We start from the raw sequence: 19,362 nt of genomic DNA on the forward strand, positions 1-19,362 counted from the left end.
AGAGGTATATTGATCAAATTTAAAAATAAAGTGATTTTCTTAACAAATAAAGAAATTGTTTTGTTCCACAAAACCAGACAATGTATTTTTAACTTCCTTTATCTACAATACCGCAATATCAATTGTCTCGACAATATTTATTTACAGAGTCTACAGATAAATTGATTATTTACGCACGTGAGGAGCTTCCGAGAACCATTTTACTTTTCTATATACAGTATAAAAATTAGTTTGCAAGCCAGCCAACAATTCAAAGGCATCATATTAGTATGTACAGCGCAAACTTAATACATTTTAAACAGTACAAGTTTTATAGCTTCTATCTTCCAATCCATCAATCCGCCGAACTGCCGAGCGTCGAACTATCGTAAAACAAGCGCTCGTAGAACAACCGCACAGCGCCAGAAAACAGTAATAAGTAAGACCTCTACCAATTCACTTAATCTTTGGCTCTCTGTGGCGATATATCCTTACTTGCTTTAAGTGAAATAGAGCACGCGCTCTGAATTTTCCTTGAGTTTAAACACCACAGACATACGACAGGAATGTCTATCTTTTTCTTTGTTTATAGTGTATATATTTCTAGCGTTTGTGTACAGAACGAGTGCCTGTAAAAGCTGGACCTTCCTCATCTATACTAATATTATAAAGCTGAAGAGTTTGTTTTTGTTTGTTTGATTGATTGAACGCGCTAATCTCAGAAACCTCTGGTCCGATTTGAAAAATTCTTTCAGTGTTAGATAGCCCATTTATCGAGGAGGTATTCCTACGGGAACGAAAACCACGCGGTAGAAACCGCGCGGCGTCAGCTAGTACTTATTATAAAAAAAGACGAATGTTTGTAAGCTTTTGCTCCTTACCTTACCTTAGGTAAGTGCGGTAGGCATGGTTAGACCGTGGCAGCTTTGGGAGGTAGAAAGTAGAAGAAGCCAGATCCTTAACCGTCTAAATAAAAAGCGTAATTTATAATATTTGCCTCGGCTTAATATAAGAAATCAATCGCCATTCATTTAACTTTGTGTCAACAAAGTTAAATGGCGATTGTGGCGAAGTTTGAAAAATGCTAGTAAATATCAAACCTTAAAAGTCTCCAGGATAGAGTTGCCATAAAGCTTGCGACTGGCCGTGGCAAGCACTTCATAGATGCATTTACGCAATGCATATTTTGAGCATTACGTAAATGTATTGGAGGAGGAATTTTCTATTGTATACAGTTTGTACATATAGAGCCTACCGTAGTTAAAACCTTGTGCACATCACTGGTGACTGGGGACATGGTTTGTCTCTGGAAAATATAAATAAATACGTCTTGTACCATTGAGGATATGAAATCTCGTAATCTGCGACCTTACAAAGCCACCACGTTCCAGACCCTATACCCAGACGTTTATATATTATATTTCACCGAAAGGGGTGTGGATTTTCATTCAACTCCTAACAAGCTAGCCCGCTTTCATATTATATTGCGTCATCACTTACCAAAAGGTGTGATTGTAGTCAAAGGCTAACTTGTAAAGAATAAAAAAAAAACTTATTTTCAGCCTGTTTTAATGGCCCACTACAGTGCCAGACCTCTCCTTATAGGGGAGGTGGTTTTGAAGCTTCAATCTGCAACTTGCGGCAATTTAAGTTAGCGGGCATTATGATTTGCATATACCGCAATGCCCAAATCATATTTAAATTCCGCTAAAATTCAAAAAGTTTTAACAACGCGTAAACTGTGAAGCGAATGAACTATTTTACAAGAAATCTCCATTGCTTTCGCTATTCCTTTGAACAGCAAAAGCCACAGAGCATCCCCGCAGTTCAAAGCGTCGCGCAAACTATTTCAGTTCAAAACCAATGACTACAAAAATGAACCGCAGCGACCCCAATCGTCACGGCCCGCAGCGAGTTCCAATAAAAATGAAGCGAATATCGATTATCGGGACCGCTTAAGCGAGACGATGTGAAACCGCTTAAGCGGGACACTTCGCGATCGGTTCTATAAATCACGCTCGATTGGAACATGCCTAAGCGTTCTCTTCATGTTTGCGCCGAACGCATATCGCGCTGAAAGTTACGAAATGGCGTATTGTTATTTAATCCCCAAAAAAAATAAAAATATCTATTAAATAAAATTATAATGAAATATTAGGTATGTATTACTGAAGATCAACGTTACAGCTTTGCCTATATCGAGTGAGATATATCTTTATTTTGTTAGTCTATTTCTTTATTTGGTAACTCCCAACGCAAAAGTCTATCTTCTGATTGTCCCAAGTAAACCGATTTTATGCGATTTTTATATATAAGTATTTAAAATCAGATGGAGCTTTAAGTGTTTATTAAGACGTTTAAGACGTTGAACGTTTAAGTGTTTATTAAGACGAAAAAAAAATTAAGGGGGTTAAAAGAACACCAATATTTTTTTCAAATTTTTAAAATCTTTTAATGCACTTGTTTAGAATATGTATAGTTAATTTTTTGTAACATACACTGTACTTGCTAATAACTAAAATCAAATTTTTATATAACATACACTGTTCTTGCTAATAACTAAAATCAGTAACTAGTATCCCAAATCTCTTGCTAAATATTACTAAATAGCACCAACTACACATTTAAAAAAAATGTTTTAAGTCAAGGAAACACGGAAAGACAGTCTTTGTGCCTCGAAAATACGTTCACAATAAACCACAGAGCTTATAAAGTGTGTTCGCTTAACGCTACAAGGACCACGAAAATAATAGTGTGATGTTTACAGCCATTAACACTTTGTATAGACGATGTTAAGTGGTTTGCGGTGAGGAATATCGCTAATGACGGGAAACTGTATAATATCATATACATAATACCCGCAAACACGATATTGTGAGGTTTCATTTTATTTCACTTGCACCTTCTTTTATACTGTTGTGATGTTTAAATTATTAAAAAAAGTATTTTTTTTAAATTAACGTAGAGCCGTTAAAATAGAATGATTTTAATGTTAGTAACTCTTGCTAGAATTTATTATTGATACATTTATAATATATCAATAAAATTGAAGTGTCAGTCTGTGATTTCTAAATGTGTTTTTCCATGTGCTTACTTCATCATTCGTCACTATCAGCCGATGGACGTCCACTGCTGGACATAGGCCTCTTGCATGGACTTCCAAACAAAACAGTCTCTAGTCGATAGCATCCAGCGGCTCCTTGCAACCCGCTTGATGTCTTCGGTCCATCTAGTGGGGGGTCGACCAACACTGCGCTTTCACCATTCCAGCACCATGGGACCCCAACGTCCATCGGCTCTTCGAACTATGTGGCCTGCCCATTGCCACTTCAGTTTCGCGACTGGCTGAGCTATTTCAGTGACTTTGGTTCGTCTGCGGATCTCTGATTCGATCACGCAGAGAAACTCCAAGCATAGCTCGCTCCATCGCCCGCTGAGTGACTTTGAGCCTTTTAATAAGGCCTATAGCTAACGACCAAGTCTCGGATCTGTATGTCATTACTGGCAACACGCACTGTTTGAAGACTTTCGTCTTCAGGCACTGAGGAATTTCGGACGAAAAGATGTCGCGGAGTTTCCTAAACGCTGCCCAACTGATTTGAATTCGGCGATTCACCTTTTTCTCCAAATTGGACCTACCTAACTGGACTGTGTGTCCTAGGTATATATATTCGTCTACGATTTCGAGCGCAGAGTCCTCAACAATAACTGGGTGAAGCGGTACATCAGCATTAAACATGATCTTCGTTTTACTCATGTTCATTTTAATGCCCACACGTTGAGAAACCCTGCTGAGGTCGTTGAGCCTGTGCCTACTTAATAAAGCTTATTTATACGACACTAAAATATAATCAAGTTTTTTTTTAAATGTTTATCTGTCTGTCTGTCAGTATGTCTTTCTGTTTGTCCAGACTAATCTCTGGAACGGCTGCCCTGATTTTTCACTGTAAGAAACAGGAGGTTGTCGAGCAACTAAAAGGTACACTTTTTACCCTGAACATTACATGGTTCCCGCGGGATATGTAAAAAATAAAATTTAACGTGTACAAAGTCGCGGGCGTCCGCTAGTGATCAATAAAAAGATTTGTGTAACTTTTATAAAGGTTTAATAAAATCTTTATAGGTATGTTGTATGTTAGTAATAAATACCTACTAACATTCAAAACCATCAGTTGGAACAAATCTATAAATTGATTAAAACAATAAATCACATGATTTATACAATTTGTAATATAAGCACAGACTGTTTTATTACACGGCGGGGGAGAACTAATAATAATAAATTTTATATCTTTTAATTCAATAAAACCTTTTCTATAAATCAGTATAAAAGTATCCAAGGACCATAACCCGTCTTATAAGCGATCGGCGATTCTTTAATATTGGCTTTAACTTGGCAACGGACGGACGTTTTACAGCCACCGCCCCTGAATATAAAGTAGGGGAAATATCAAAGTTAGTGGGAGTAACGAAAACACTTTAAATTTCATAAAAAAGTTAGTTCGAGAAGGTAAATTAAACGTGTTGTTGTATTTATTCATGTACTTACTACAATTATTATTTAACTAGCTGATGCCGCGCAGTTTCACCCGCGTGGTGCCCGTTCTTGTAGGAATACGGGGATAATATGTCTAGCTAAGCCTATAGCCTTTCTCGATAAATGGGCTATCTAAGACTGAAAGAATTTTTCAAATCGGACCTGTAGTTCCTGATATTCGCGCAATTTGAATTAACCTGTTATTTGGTGAAGACGTTTTCTAATAGTGAAATAAACGAATGTATAAACAAACTAACTAACGAATATACAATTAACTCATAAACGAAGAACACAAAACAACTTTTTACTTGCGTAGGCAATTTGAATCGTATAATTTCTTGTCTTCATATGTAATAATTACGGATTTAGCATTACATAATATGAGATAATTATGAAGGGTTAGGTAAGTAGGTACCTTTAAACAAGTTCATCTTAATTAGTTTAAAAGATTAGCAAAGTTCAAATTAGCAGAGCGGCTCTCAAAAGTTCCGCTAAGTTCGCAAAACAAACGTAGGCAATCACGCTAATGTAGTTCCATCTGTAATTAAGGCTTCCTGCATACGGTACTGCCTTGAGGGTTAATTACGGGAGATGAGGCCCTGGGTTCGAATCCTGGGTGTGCTGTGGCAAATCAAATTAAATCTATTTAAAATTTTCATGTAGGCTTGTATTAACCTACAAGCTGTTGAAATTCAATTCTGTCAGTCAATAATGACTCTACCACCTGTTCTTAAAACTGGTTCTATTTGAGAAGTACTAGCAAGAACAGCGTTCCGGTACGATGTCGTGTAGAATCTAAAATGTGTATTTTCATCCACCACCAAAAAAGTTAGCCCGCTTCCATCTATTAGTCTATGGCATCATAACTTCGGGAAACGTCGCGACATCCGAAATTCCTCGAGACGACCTATGGTTCCGAGACTTAGTCGCTCTAGTACGCGCAGTGTTGGTTGAGCCCCCCCCCCCTCTCCCCAGGTGGACTTTGACATCAAACGAGTCGCAGGGATTCGCTGGATGCAGGTGGCTCAGTATCGTGATGTTTGGAAGTCCCTACAAAAGGCCTATGTCCTGCAGTGGACGTCCATCGGCTGATATGATGATGATGATGATCATCATCACTTACTATCATGTGAGATTGTAGTCACGAGCTAAGTTGTAAACAATAAAAAAAAAGTCACACCAGGGCACAGGTTTTCATATATTGTGTAACCATTTTTAAAGTAAATTATTTTAGTTCTAACATAGCCGTTTTTCTTTAGACCAACTACACAGTAATTACGATTGTGAGATTAGAAAACTAATTGTATCAATTAGTTGTTCAGTAACAAGTTCGTTAGTTGTAATCCAGGCCTAGATTACATGCTAAGGAACGTTCCTGACCTCGTTTGAGGACGTTATCCTTAGGACAAGGTCTCACGGAGCGTGTATTCAACTACTGCGCCTTGACTAAGGCAATTTAGAAAATATAAATGACTGCATAGAAAGCTTTTATAACAAAGCTTAGGGCACCTCGAAAGAGTAGTTGACACTGTATAAAAAATTCATAAAATTTTCATTCATCACACTAATATTGAGAGCCGTGTTAGCCCATATGACCTCTGCCTCCGATTCCGAACCGGTCCAGGGCAGGGGTCCAACTTTTCAGTTGTGTGCATTTTATGAAATTAAATATCACGTGTCTCAGACGGTGAAGGTAAATTATGAGGAAACCTGCACACCAGAGAATTTTCTTAATTCTCTGCGTGTGTGACGTTTGCCAAACCGCATTGGGCCAGCGTAGTGGACTATTGGCCTATCCCCTCATTCTAAGAGGAGACTCGAGTTCAGCAGTGAGCCGAATATGGGTTGATAACGGCGACGACGACGACTGCAAAGATCTTGAAAAAATTTCCAGTTGTTGATATTTTAGTCACCATTTGTAACGTGAAAGTTTTCTGTCAAGAGTGTAAACACCTCCAAGGCAAGCTGCGTATAAAGGCTTTTTTTTTTTTTTATTCTTTACAAGTTAGCCCTTGACTACAATCTCACTTGATGGTAAGTGATGATGCAGTCTAAGATGGAAGCGGGCTAACTTGTTAGGAGAAGGATGAAAATCCACACCCCTTTCGGCTTCTACACGGCATCGCACCGGAACGCTAAATCGCTTGGCGGTACGTCTTTGCCGGTAGGGTGGTAACTAGCCACGGCCGAAGCCTCCCACCAGCCAGACCTGGAAAAATTAAGAAAATCTCAATCTGCCCAGCCGGGGATCGAACCCAGGACCTCCGTCTTGTAAATCCACCGCGCATACCACTGCGCCACGGAGGCCGTCAAAAATGCTGGAGGCTGCTTATAACCTACTACTTCCATTTTTATTTCATGTAGTTTTAGCCACGCGTTAAGTTTAGTAAGTAGCTAAAGCTAACAAAATAAGAAAATCAGACCCCAGAATTCTTGTCATAAAGAATCGCATAAAGGCACCAAATAGGTCTTCAACTCGTTTATACACTTCACATTTACATACATCGGCAAATGTTAATAAATCCGTAGACCTTAAATATACTCTTTGCATTTATTTTTTCCAGGAGCTTATAATATATGAAAAAGAAAAACTCTTTTAAATTCGCTCTTTTTTATGAAATCTGAATATTAAAGCGGTATATTTTAACAATCTAATATTCCATATTTAAATTTCGCTGTACCTCAGAGGTATCCCGTAACGCGGTCCCGATTTGAATTACAAAGTCAACCGTCGCCTTTTCACCGCGCCACCTGTGACGTCACTTCGCCCCCCCGCGCTAGCGCCGGCACCTTCGAATGCGAAATATGACTCTTTCGATATTAAGGCTTGTTTACAATTGTTATGTGTTGTTGACCAAGATTTAGATTATTATTAGCTAAGGTAAGCATGTTGTGTTTACTTCGAGTAGGCACAATAGGGATGTGTAGTATCAATTTTATAATAAGTTAGGTTAAGTGATTGTGCATGTTGTGTAAACCAATAAAAAAAAAAAAATACAAGCTGTATTACTGCAACAGCGAAAAGGCGTTAAACTTGCCGTAATATGTAAACAAGGTTATATCTTGGAAATTAAATTTAAACCTTTTCTAAAAGAATAAGTTGCATGTGTAACATACAAATGTCGTGTTTTAATACCAAGAACTGAATTGTAGTGCCAATACCTACACGAAATTGGTAGAAATAATGTCCAGAATTTTCTCCTCTTATAAAATTTCTTTAATTTTCATCAATTTGATGCAATAGATGTTATTCCTAAAAAAAAAACTAAAAATAGAACGTTTCTTGGCGTCCCAAAAAAGCATGGCGATATAGTTTCCTAACACAGCAGAAATTTAAAAAAAATATTACTAACTCTCAAATCAAGTTACCAGTGTAAAAGGTTCCTAAACGTACTCCTCCACTACAGAGTCCGGACCTGCTTTTAATAAAGCCGTGCAACGCGGAACTAAAATCTGGGTATAAGCAAGAGAATTAAATTATGTTCTGTTTGTTGGCGCTTTATTTTTTGGGAGCAGTTAAATATAATAAAACTTCCTGCTGTGTATTGCGAGGTTTATGCCGTGCAATTTAAATGTTTGTAAAACTTAATTTAGGTTTAGTAGGTGCATAATTATATTTATTTACTCGTATGTACCTTACAATCAATGGTAAGTAGGTCGTTGAAATTTAATTTCCAGACTGAATAGAATCTTATTTGGTGAAGTGGTTTATTTAAAATACACTACTTAGTTTCACCCAGAGGTTGAAATTCGACCTTCAGGTAATCTAAAAATCTAACCATTATTATCTATACTAATATTAATAAGAGGAATAGTTTGTGGTATTTAAAAAGGCATTATCTCTAAATCTACTGAACCGATTTTGAAAACTCTTTTAACATTAAGATGTCATTAGAATGTCCACGTTATTTGTAAGTGTCCTAAGCTATATTTTATCCACACTGTTTTGCTAGTATTATAAATTATCTTACCTTACCTTATCAGCCGATAGACGTCCACTGCTGGACATAGGCCTCTTGCATGGACCTCCAAGCACAACGGTCTCAAGTCGCCAGCATTCAGCGTAAAATCCAGCATTCAGTATTATAAATATTGACGTGAAAACCTTCTCCGTTTCTCGTCGACGAAAATAAGCGAACCATATACGAAACATGTACAAGTAAAATTAACTTCGTGTCTTTTGTTCGTTTATTTTCTTAATGAGCACGTATTGTCTGTTATGTCCTAGTCGATATATTTGTTTGAAGTTAAAAGTACGTCGCGTATTTTTCTTAGAATTGCCTCGTAATACCCACTTTGTTTAGCACATTTTCCCTTTTGTTTATATAATCCTCTTATAGGAGAAATATTGAAAAAAAACCAAATATTGTAATACTAAAATTAACAAGGTGAGTCTGTGACTTCGTCTACGTGGACAACTCTTGGGATTTTAGAGAACAGATTTTCATACAACCTATCCTTCCCTCAAAGTACGACCCCCCACTACAAAGAGCAGTATGTGACCCCCCACCAGGTGGAATGACGACATTAAACGAGTCGCAGAGATTCGCTGGATGCAAGCGGCTCAGGATCGTGATGTTTGGAAGTCATCACGATCACAAACACAAAAAGCCTAGGTCCTGCAGTGGACGTCCATCAGCTGATATGATCATGATGATGATACTTCCATCCCTAATTAAAGTAAGCCTAAGACCTCAGGAGTCTGGCTATACAAAAATAATTTTCTCAATCCTTGTCGGATTTTCCAGATAGTTTCAGAGATTGACGATTAAATAAGTAAATGTTGACTTCACTCCAAGTAGCGCCCAAGTTCAATAACCTATTGCATATGCAAAGACTATTAAATAAGGCAGGATCTTGATTTTTTCAATTTGCCTTTGTGTGAGCAGTTAGATATTTACTTCTTGTAAATATATGTATTTCTATTTACTTTATATTAAGGCGCTATGTATAGCTAAATCGAGCTGAAAGATTGCGATTATCTGTGAAATCTATAACTCATATCATTTTGAGTAAAATTCTGATTGTAATAAATCGTATTTCTGGCCTGATGGTTATTTTCAAAACACGATCTTATTATCTTTATCCGATAGAAAATAATTGCGAAATTGCTGAAAACCATATGTGGATTTTTAGTTACACCTTAAGTAATTTCGCTAAAAATTCGTTTGATAGAAATGTGCGTTATGTATTACCGACTTCTTTTCTATTCAGAAATCTGCGTATTTTTTTTTATTGATCGTTTTACACACAGAACATAATATTCGATATTTATTATGTAGTAAAGTTGTTTAGCTACACATGGTTTTTTGATGAGCAAACGTCTTTTTTAACAACACGAAAGTCTTTTCCAATATCTTTGTTTGATGAAAAAGTGCGTCGCGCTTCGTGGGGTCGCCTCGTAATACCCACTTTATTTGGAATGTTTTTCTCTTTTCTTTACACAAATCCGCTTGTTGAATCGGGATGAAATACAATATAGAACGAGAACGTACGATAGCCAGACTTACTTTATTTTATGATGACTAAAAATTTGTAGTGTCGTCGTGATAGTCCAGTGGATATATTGTGTGTTCAAATCCGGTCCGGGGCATGCACCTCCAACTTATCAGTTGTGTGCATTTTAAGAAATTAAATATCACGGTGCAGGAAAAACATCCTGAGGAAATTAATTTCTTAAAATGCACACAACAAATAAGTTGGAAGTGCATGCCCCGGATCGGATTCGTACCCATACCCTCCGGAATTGTATCCACTGGGCTATCACGGCTAATAAAATAATAAAAAGACATTCAACTATCCAAGTATTTAAATAAAAATACTTGGACCATTGAATGTCTGGACCCTTAAAATCTGCTAACTTCTTAAGTCATCAGTCTAAACTACATTAATGTCTGCAGTGTTTAAGCCATGATAGGAGCACAGGCTGACAAATTCTCAGCCATCATAAAATGAAGTACGTCTAGCTCTGGCAGGCTCTCAGACCAACATAACGGGGGCTCGGCTATGCCCGTGTGTTATATGTTATTGTTTGCTTAGTAGCTCCTGAGGAGACAAATGCCAGGCTTAGGGAAATTTCGCTAACATTAGATATTATTGTTTTTTTCAATCGATTTCGTTCTGCAAACATAAAGAAAGTGTCGCGAAAGTGTGTACAAAATACTTGTTTGTTTTTTTTTATGAAATATTGTATGTCTTAGTGAAGATAATAAAGCATAGAGATTTTATTAATAAGGAATAGACAAAGATTTTTAACCGGATAACCCTAAACCCTTTGACGGTCTCCGTGGAGCAGTGGTGTGCGCGGTGGATTTTCAAGACGGAGGTCCTGGGTTCGATCCCCACCTGGGCCAATTGAGGTTTTCTTAATTGGTCCGGGTCTGGCTGGTGGGAGGCTTTAGCCGTTTCTAGTTACCACCCTACCGACAAAGACGAACTGCCAAGCGATTTAGCGTTCCGTTCCGCATTTTAGAGCATGCTGTCAAACAGTTAGAAGTGGTGTTGTGGGTCTAAGCTCCAAGTCCTTTCTCTATTAATGCAATGAGCCATTAAAATGTACTGCTAGTGAAGACAACAAAATAAAGGAAATAAATATAAAAAAGTTACAATTACATCATGTATGACAGGAATACACAAATTACCTTAATATAGTTTCAGCGTTACCGCCAGTACCTAAATACTAGGTAGTCGGGAGTAAGTAATAAGTATACTAACGGAAAACCAGTTTTCGTTTAACTAAATCGGCAAACATACGTGCCCGCGAGAGGGTCGGAGCATTTAACTCAAAGTACTCGACGGCGTGCGGAGATTCAGCAGAGATATGTTCTAATCCGTTTGGACTGAAGGTAGCTACTGTTAGTTTTAGTGGAACTATCCACGAACCTTTCACAAACTTATCGTTTGATCTATGTTGATCTTTCACACAGTATCCATCCGTGTATTGATCCATGCTTATGATGCTAAAAATGTACCTACTTCGCTTCGCGGGGACATATTAGATTCGGTGAGATGATGACGCCCAGTCCTCTTCCTGCGGTTTGGAGGGTGTAGGGCCGAATCCGGTCCAGGGCATGCACCTATGCGCGGTGGATTTACAAGACGGAGGTCCTGGGTTCGATCCCGGGCTGGGCGGACTGAGATTTTCTTAATTTGTCCAGGTCTGGCTGGTGGGAGGTTTGGCCGTGGCTAGTTACCACCCTACCGGCAAAGACGTACCGCCAAGCGATTTAGCGTGATGCCGTGTAGAAACCGAAAGGGGTGTGGATTTTCATCCTCCTCCTAACAAGTTAGCCCGCTTCCATCTTAGACTGCATCATCACTTACCATCAGGTGAGATTGTAGTCAAGGGCTAACTAAAAAAAAAACTTCCAACTTTTCAGTTATATGCATTTTAAGAAATTTAATATTACGTGTCTCAAACGGTGAAGGAAAAACATCGTGAGAAAATTTGCATACCTGTGATTTTTTCAATATAAATAGGTAGTTATAAAGCATATTTCTTTTAATATTTTCCCCGCCACACTATGAAAAACCGTGTCCCTAGTTATTTAGCTTCGCGACAACCCTTCGAAAAACATAGTTATAGATCTTTTAAAGAAATTTTAAGTGTCTCTAGCGGAGAATGCCACGAAACTAAGGGTCTGGCGACTAGGGAAATGATTTCTCATGATATGCCGTTGAGAACATTAAAAAATTACGAATTTTTTAATCTTTACAAATTAGCCCTTGACCTACAATCTTACCAAATAATAAAATAAATTGAAACGGGCTAGCTTGTTCGGAGTAGAATTCAAAATTCATAATTCATTTATTTCACGTAGGCTCAGTTTACAAGCACTTATGACACGTCAGTTGACGATTTGTAAAGATTCTACCACCGGTTCGGAAGGCTGGTTCTGCTGAGAAGAAACCGGCAAGAAACTCAACAGTTGCAGTTTTTAAAAAAAAATCATACAGTATTATAATTTACAATTAAAAATAACATTACAATTTCTTATAGTTTTACTTCCTGTATGTAGGTGGAAGCTCATCTAATGGTCTCAAAGCTCCTTATCTTTAAGGAACTTATCAATGGTGTAGTAAAATCCACATCCCATTAACATTCTATACAACATCGTACCGAAACGCTAAATCGCTTAGTACGGTAAGGTATGCTCGATGGTACGGTAAGGTATGTCTGGCTACAGCAGGCTTTCGTTCTATAAGCAATATTTGCGAGACGACGTTCGACATGCTTCACTCGTTAACTTTGCTTCGAAACACTGTATTGACGTTCACGGTTCGTTGGATGCCGGCATGTTTTATTTTTTAGATAAATCTTGCGCGAAATAACTGCGACTCGGTAATTCCGTTACTCTTTTGCCCGTTAATTCAAGCGAAAACTGCTTCTATATAAAGTACGCTTGTCTCTTAAATAAGTCACCCATTAAACATTTAGGATATTTTAAAAAGTTTACTAGAATTTTTTTTCTGATTCTGTAAGTGCCGTAGGCGTGGTCAATCGTCATCAGACTAAGAATCAGAAATGAGGAGATCCGCAGAAGAACCAAAGTCACCAGCATTGCTCAACGTGTCGCGAAGCTGAAGTGGCAATGGGCGGGGCACATATAGTTCGTAGAGCCAGTGGACGTTGGGGTTCCAAGAGCAGTATTAGTCGACACCAGGTGGACTGACGACATTAAGCGAGTCGCAGGGATTCGCTGGATGCAGGCGGCTCAGGATCGTGATGTTTGGAAGTCCCTACAAAAGGCCTATGTCCTGCAGTGGACGTCCATCAGCTGATATTATGCTGATGATGTAGTTTTGAAATTGGTTTTTATTTATGTTCGTTGTCCACAGAATTACCACCAGACAAGCCGACAATCAAAGCGGAGAAGGGCTGGTACGCATCAGGCGACTCGCTGCGCGCGCAGTGCACCTCTCCCCCCGCCGACCCGCCCGCTAACCTCACTTGGCTACTCAACGGAAGAGATGTGAGTGTCCAAACCTATCAATAGCACCAGAAGCATGAAATTCTGACCATCCTAGACGTGTCTAGCTGGCTAGATCAAAAGTGCTAGAGCAGGACGGTCGTGCTTACAGTGTCATCATTATCAGCCGATAGACGTCCACTGCTAGACACAGGCCTTTTATTTATTTATTTATTTTATTTATTTATTTTATTTTTTTTTATTTTTTTATTTGGACCACCAACAAAATTATATGAACACATACAAAATATTTTACAAATAAGGGTAGCATAACACATATAATTTTACTTATAGGTAGCCACAGCATGCAAAAAGTATAGGTCGTGCGAATAATAGAAATTAAAATTCACAAATAGAAAGAAAAAAACAAAATATAAATTTGAATTTACACATTTTGACAAAAACCAAAAGAAAAAATTTAAACGAGAACTTTAAAATTTTAAAATTATAAGTGGAAAGAGAATTACATATTTATGAGATGAAGAATGATTATGAGAGAATTACAATTATACATGGACCTCCAAGCATAACAGTCTCGAGCCGCCAGCATCCAGCGGTTTCCTGCAACCCGCTTGATGTCCTCGGTCCACCTAGTGGGGGTCGACCAACACTGCGCTTTCCGATGCGGGGTCGCCATTCCAGCACTTTGGGACCCCAACGTCCATCGGCTCTTTCGAACTATGTGGCCTGCCCATTGGGATCACTTCAGTTTTGCGAATCACTGAGCTATGTCAGTGACTTTGGTTCACCATGTAGTAAAACTGGTTCGTCTGAGGATCTCTTCATTTCTCATTCGATCACGCAATACTCCAAGCATAGCTTGCTCCATCGCCTGCTTAGTGAGCCTTCTAATAAGGCCCATAGATAGCGACCAAGTTTCGGATCCGTAGGTCCAGTGTGCATATTCAAAAAAAATTTATTCTAGACTTCTTTTGTAACAGAGCTCGGTCGACCAGTCTACTTCAAAGACATCAAAATGCACTGGCTACCCTGAGTACTTGTTACGAAACTGTATTGGAGGGATGTTCCATTTGTACAATTTGTACACGTTCCTACCCTAGCGTTGCTGTGTTCTATAGAAGGTTATGGTTGAATGTAAAATTACATACACATTCAAATTAATTTATATGAAACAAGGCTTAAAATCACGTTATACAATATAATGTCGGAGTATGCCCGACTAGTTTCGAACCCATACGGGGCGTTTAGTCACTAACGGTTGTTTTAATTAAAAAAAATTCAGCTCATAAATAATACCTCAGGGTAGCGTAGCAGGGCGGCAGGGTAGGACACATTACTAGGGAATGTGCTTGCTTAGTATTGTTTGCGAAGAGATTTTTTTTTTATTCTTTACAAGTTAGCCCTTGACTACAATCTCACCTGTTGGTAAGTGATGATGCAATCTAAGACGGAAGCGGGCTAACTTGTTAGGAGGAGGATGAAAATCCATACCCCTTTCGGTTTCTAAACGACATAGTTACCACCGTAATCGCTTGGCGGTACGGTGGTAACTATCCACAGTCGAAGCCTCCCACCAGCCAAAAATTGACATATTTTGCCGACCCCACTTAAGTGGGACAAGGTAAAGAAGATGATGATGATACACTCACATATATTTGTCTACATAATATTCGAATATTATGTAGTTCTTTTCTGAAAACGGTCTTATAAAGTGTTAACAGTTTCTTTACTATTCTTTTTCTAAAACATCGTGTTTAAATTGTAGAAAGTCGCTCGAAATGCACCCTTACAAGCAATTATCAGTTAGTCGCTGACGTCAGCGGCGCACGGTGACGTCGACGTGACGTCACGACGTGCCTGATTAATGAGTCTCTCCCCTTTTATCGAGGCGCATTCGTCGGTGGCACGGGAAAGTTTATAAAGTGAAATGTTGTTTAAGCACAATTTATTGAGAACGATATTTAATGGACGTGAAATATTTTACTTATTTAAATAAATAAAGTAATTTGCTTACTTTCGTGTTAACTAATAAATACCCGCGACTTTTCTCACAACTATTTTTAGAAGATTTAATGGGTGTATTAAGTTATCATAATATTTAGCCCTCATTCACACGAGAGCTTTTTTAACAGTCGATAAAAAGGCGTTCAATTACAAGAAAAGCGTTTTGAAGTATATTTTTACACGACAGCGTTTTTAAACACGACGCTTTTTATCGAGCAGTGTTGCATTTTCAATTTTGGTCGTTGGAAGTAGATCTCCATTTAACTATACTTACTATATTTAAACACTTTTTTAACGTCCGTAACAAAACTCTCGTGCGAATGAGGGTTTATGTTAAATATGCTATGCCATCAAGGTTTTTTTGTAGATCTATTAAACAGGAATACTCCACCGTGCAAGTTTTTATAATACCTTCAACAGGATTAGGCAGCGTTTTAGATAAAAGCTCATAGACGGCTTATACTCTCGACTCATAGCTCTTTTTCCGACAAATCCGACAATTTATTAATTATTCAATATCCATACATCCGATGTACACAAAATATTGACAAATTATGTACCGAAATCTGCTTCATGAATCACTCTATCTCAAATATTACTCACTAGCGGACGCCCGCGACTTCGTCCGCGTGGAATTCAGTTTTTCACAAATACAGCGGAAACCACGGATATTTTTGGGATGAAAAGTAGCCTATGTGTTAGTCCAGAGTAAAATCTATTTCCATTCCAAATTTTAGCTACATCGCTTAAGTAGCAGCACTGCAAAGGAGAAATATACACACTTACACGCTTACACACTTTCAGACAAACTTTCGCTTTTATAATATTAGTGTGATAGTTTTCAACACTAAGAAACCACTTGAAAATTTGTTATGTAGTCTTCGAATTTATTGCGACAGGCAGTGATTAATAATGTTTTTCTTTTTCATAATTGTGTATGTATGTTATTTCCTAATCTATTAAATGGCTGACCGATTTTGATAGGACTTTCACTGATATTAACAAAGGCTACATTTTACACCCTTATTCTCACGGTGAATCGCGGGGCGTTTGCTAGGGTCATACGTGTAAATTTATTCAATTTTGTACGTTTAACAAAAAATATTACGATCTATTTAGATTCAGTTGCAAACTAAAGCTGTTATAATACGAAATCGGGTCCTCCTGCCCCTAACAATGCTCGATTCGTGTCGAGCGAATTCAATTGTGAACGGTACAAATATTGAGTGCGTCTTTTCTAGAGAATGTCTATTGTATTCCATACAATACAATTCTAGTATTTGTATCGGTTCATTGGTTTCATTCATAAACAGTTTTACGATGTTTTGAAATGGGTATAATACGAAATTATTATTTTTACGGACGAACAGAATATATGTTACGTACCAATTCATTTTTCTATTTTCTATGCTAAAATTATGAAGAGGTAAAGTTTTCGGTGTTGTAGCGGGTAATTTCTGAATTTACTGAACCGATTTTGAATATTCTTTTACCACTAGAAAGTCCACTTATTTGTGAGTGCTATATACTATATTGTAGGAAATAGTAGTCTGAGACGGACGTGACGTCGCTCGATCTCGTGTTGACTTGTTTCCGTAAAGAGTAGGGAGTTAGAGAGGGGTAGCGATCAATTGGCGGGAACCACTTGCGATAAGGCGCTCGTCGTACAGTCGGCTTTTGTATACTCGTGGCGTTCGAGACGTCCACATTTCTTGTTGTGTAATTCTTTGTAGGTTACTTAGGATAGGCGGGGAGAGTGACTTGTGGGGAAAAGGGGAGCGTTAGTTAACTGTCAAGGGATCCCTTAACCCTGTTTTTAGATATATATAATGAAAATCGGTTGAGCCGTTCAAAAGTTATCGGGGAGTGAAAGTGGAGAAGAACAAACGAATGTCTGCAAATATACTCGAGTTTGGTCTGAAAAGCGCACTGAAAGAGAATATTAATGACATGATGGAGAGTTTAATTAATAATTTCATGACATTCTATGTCCTGCAGTGGACGTCCATCGGCTGATATGATGATGATGATGACTCAAATTGAGTGTATGGATAAAATATGTCATCCGGTCCTACTGACAACCCTTCATGACTATCAACTATCATACAGTATGTAGATAGTGAATTGGATGGCCGGTCTAGGAAAATTAAATCAAAAAATCGGTTTTCTCCTTCTAACACTTAACAATAAATTGATATTCATAGCCCGGGTGCAAGTGGGCTATAACTATATTTTACCCCGAGTTCATTGTGAAATGAAATTCAGTGTTTAAATCTATTATATCGTCGGAATTTGAAATCGCTTGACCTGGAAAGCCGAAATATGCGCAGAATTGGATTTCCTTTATTACAAATTCACAGTCACACGTAAGGACATAGTTTGGGGAAATTTCCGAAACTTGAAACTATATTTATACACTTATTATATGTTTGTTTACAGCCGTAATACCCTAGTGGATATGACCTCCGATTCCGGAGGGTGTGAGTTCGAATCCGGTCCGGGGCATGCAACTCCAACTTTTCAGTTGTGTGCCTTTTAAGAAATTAAATACTACGTGTCTCAAACGGTGAAGGTGAACAAAAAAATATCGTGAGGAAACCTGCATACCAGTGAATTTTCTTAATTCTCTGCGTGTGTGAAGTCTGCCAATCCGCATTGGGCCAGCGTGGTGGACTAGTGGCCTAACCCCTCTCATTCTGAGAGGAGACTCGAGTTCAGTAGTGAGCCGAATATCGGGGTTGATAATGATTGTTTACAGTAGGTATTCATAGTGTCACTTGTTACCAGATGCAATGACAAAATATTGATGTTAGGGCCTGTAATGGTCTGATCTTTTTCATTTTATGATAGGTGAAATACTGACAGCCCATGCTTTTATCATAAGTAGGTAGGCATCTATGGTATTTGGGGCACGGTAGATTATAAAAAAAAAGAACGGGTTGGACTCCGGGAGTGCCGGCAGAAGTGAAAACTTGAACATTAACGTTGTGCATTTTTGAATATTTTGGAATGGTTAGGGAATAATTTCGAACGAATTGCTTTATTTATACTTTTATACAGTATAAAAATACTATTCTATAACACTTACGAATAGCGTGGCTTATTCGTTGAGTAAGTAAAATACTTGAATTTCACTGAGTCGCATACTATACAACGAAAGTTATTTATACAAATAATACCTAAATATATTTATACAATGGCGAGTTGTGTGTTTAGGAACTTTAAAAACTGTATATACATAAATATATAATGAATTTAAACACATAATTGTGCATGTGTGCGCTCAGTGGAGCATCTAAATTCGACTCAATTTTTGAGGTGATTTTGTGGGCACGTAACATGTCTAAAGTCTATAGTTATAAAATATATATAGTTGATCGTGCTTATAAAAAACTATAAAATATAATATATAATATCTATATATCTGTACTAATATTATAAAGCTAAAGAGTTTGTTTGATTGTTTGTTTGAACGCGCTAATCTCTGGAACTACTGGTTCGATTTAAAAAATTCTTTCAGTATTAGATAGCCCGTTTATCGAGGAAGGATATAGGTTATATTTTATCCCCGTAATCCTATGAGGACGTGAACTACGCGGGTGAAACCGCGCGGCGTCAGCTAGTATAATATAATATCGTTGCACGAAAATAAATCTAGTACACAAAATGTCATACCCCACTCAGACATCTCGCATCTCGCTTAAATAATCCATTCAACGAACCGTATGCACATTCTCAAATCCATATCTCGTAAATATTCTATCTGGGAATCCAATAAGACTTTGAATGTTTAAAAACACAATGTCGTCTTTGTAAGACTTTTTGATATTTATATTCCGTTGCTTGCTAACCCGATGCACATAAACTTGAGTCGGTTTTTATACTTTTTAAATCTTTTTAGTCGATATTATT

At 37.9% G+C, this 19,362-nt stretch overlaps 1 protein-coding gene across 2 annotated transcripts in view; it reads left to right on the top strand.

Annotated features, from left to right (window-relative positions):
- Positions 1 to 19,362, top strand: part of LOC112047244 (uncharacterized) — a 350,719-nt gene that overhangs the window by 246,175 nt on the left and 85,182 nt on the right. For both annotated transcript variants that reach the window (XM_024084289.2, XM_052882394.1), the window contains exon 5: positions 13,355 to 13,488. In XM_024084289.2, the coding sequence (XP_023940057.2) occupies positions 13,355 to 13,488 (134 nt within the window). The remainder of the gene's footprint in view (positions 1 to 13,354; positions 13,489 to 19,362) is intronic.

The sequence above is a fragment of the Bicyclus anynana genome, chromosome 7 (assembly GCF_947172395.1).
Source record: "Bicyclus anynana chromosome 7, ilBicAnyn1.1, whole genome shotgun sequence".
In the NCBI taxonomy this organism is placed as follows: Eukaryota; Metazoa; Arthropoda; class Insecta; order Lepidoptera; family Nymphalidae; genus Bicyclus; species Bicyclus anynana.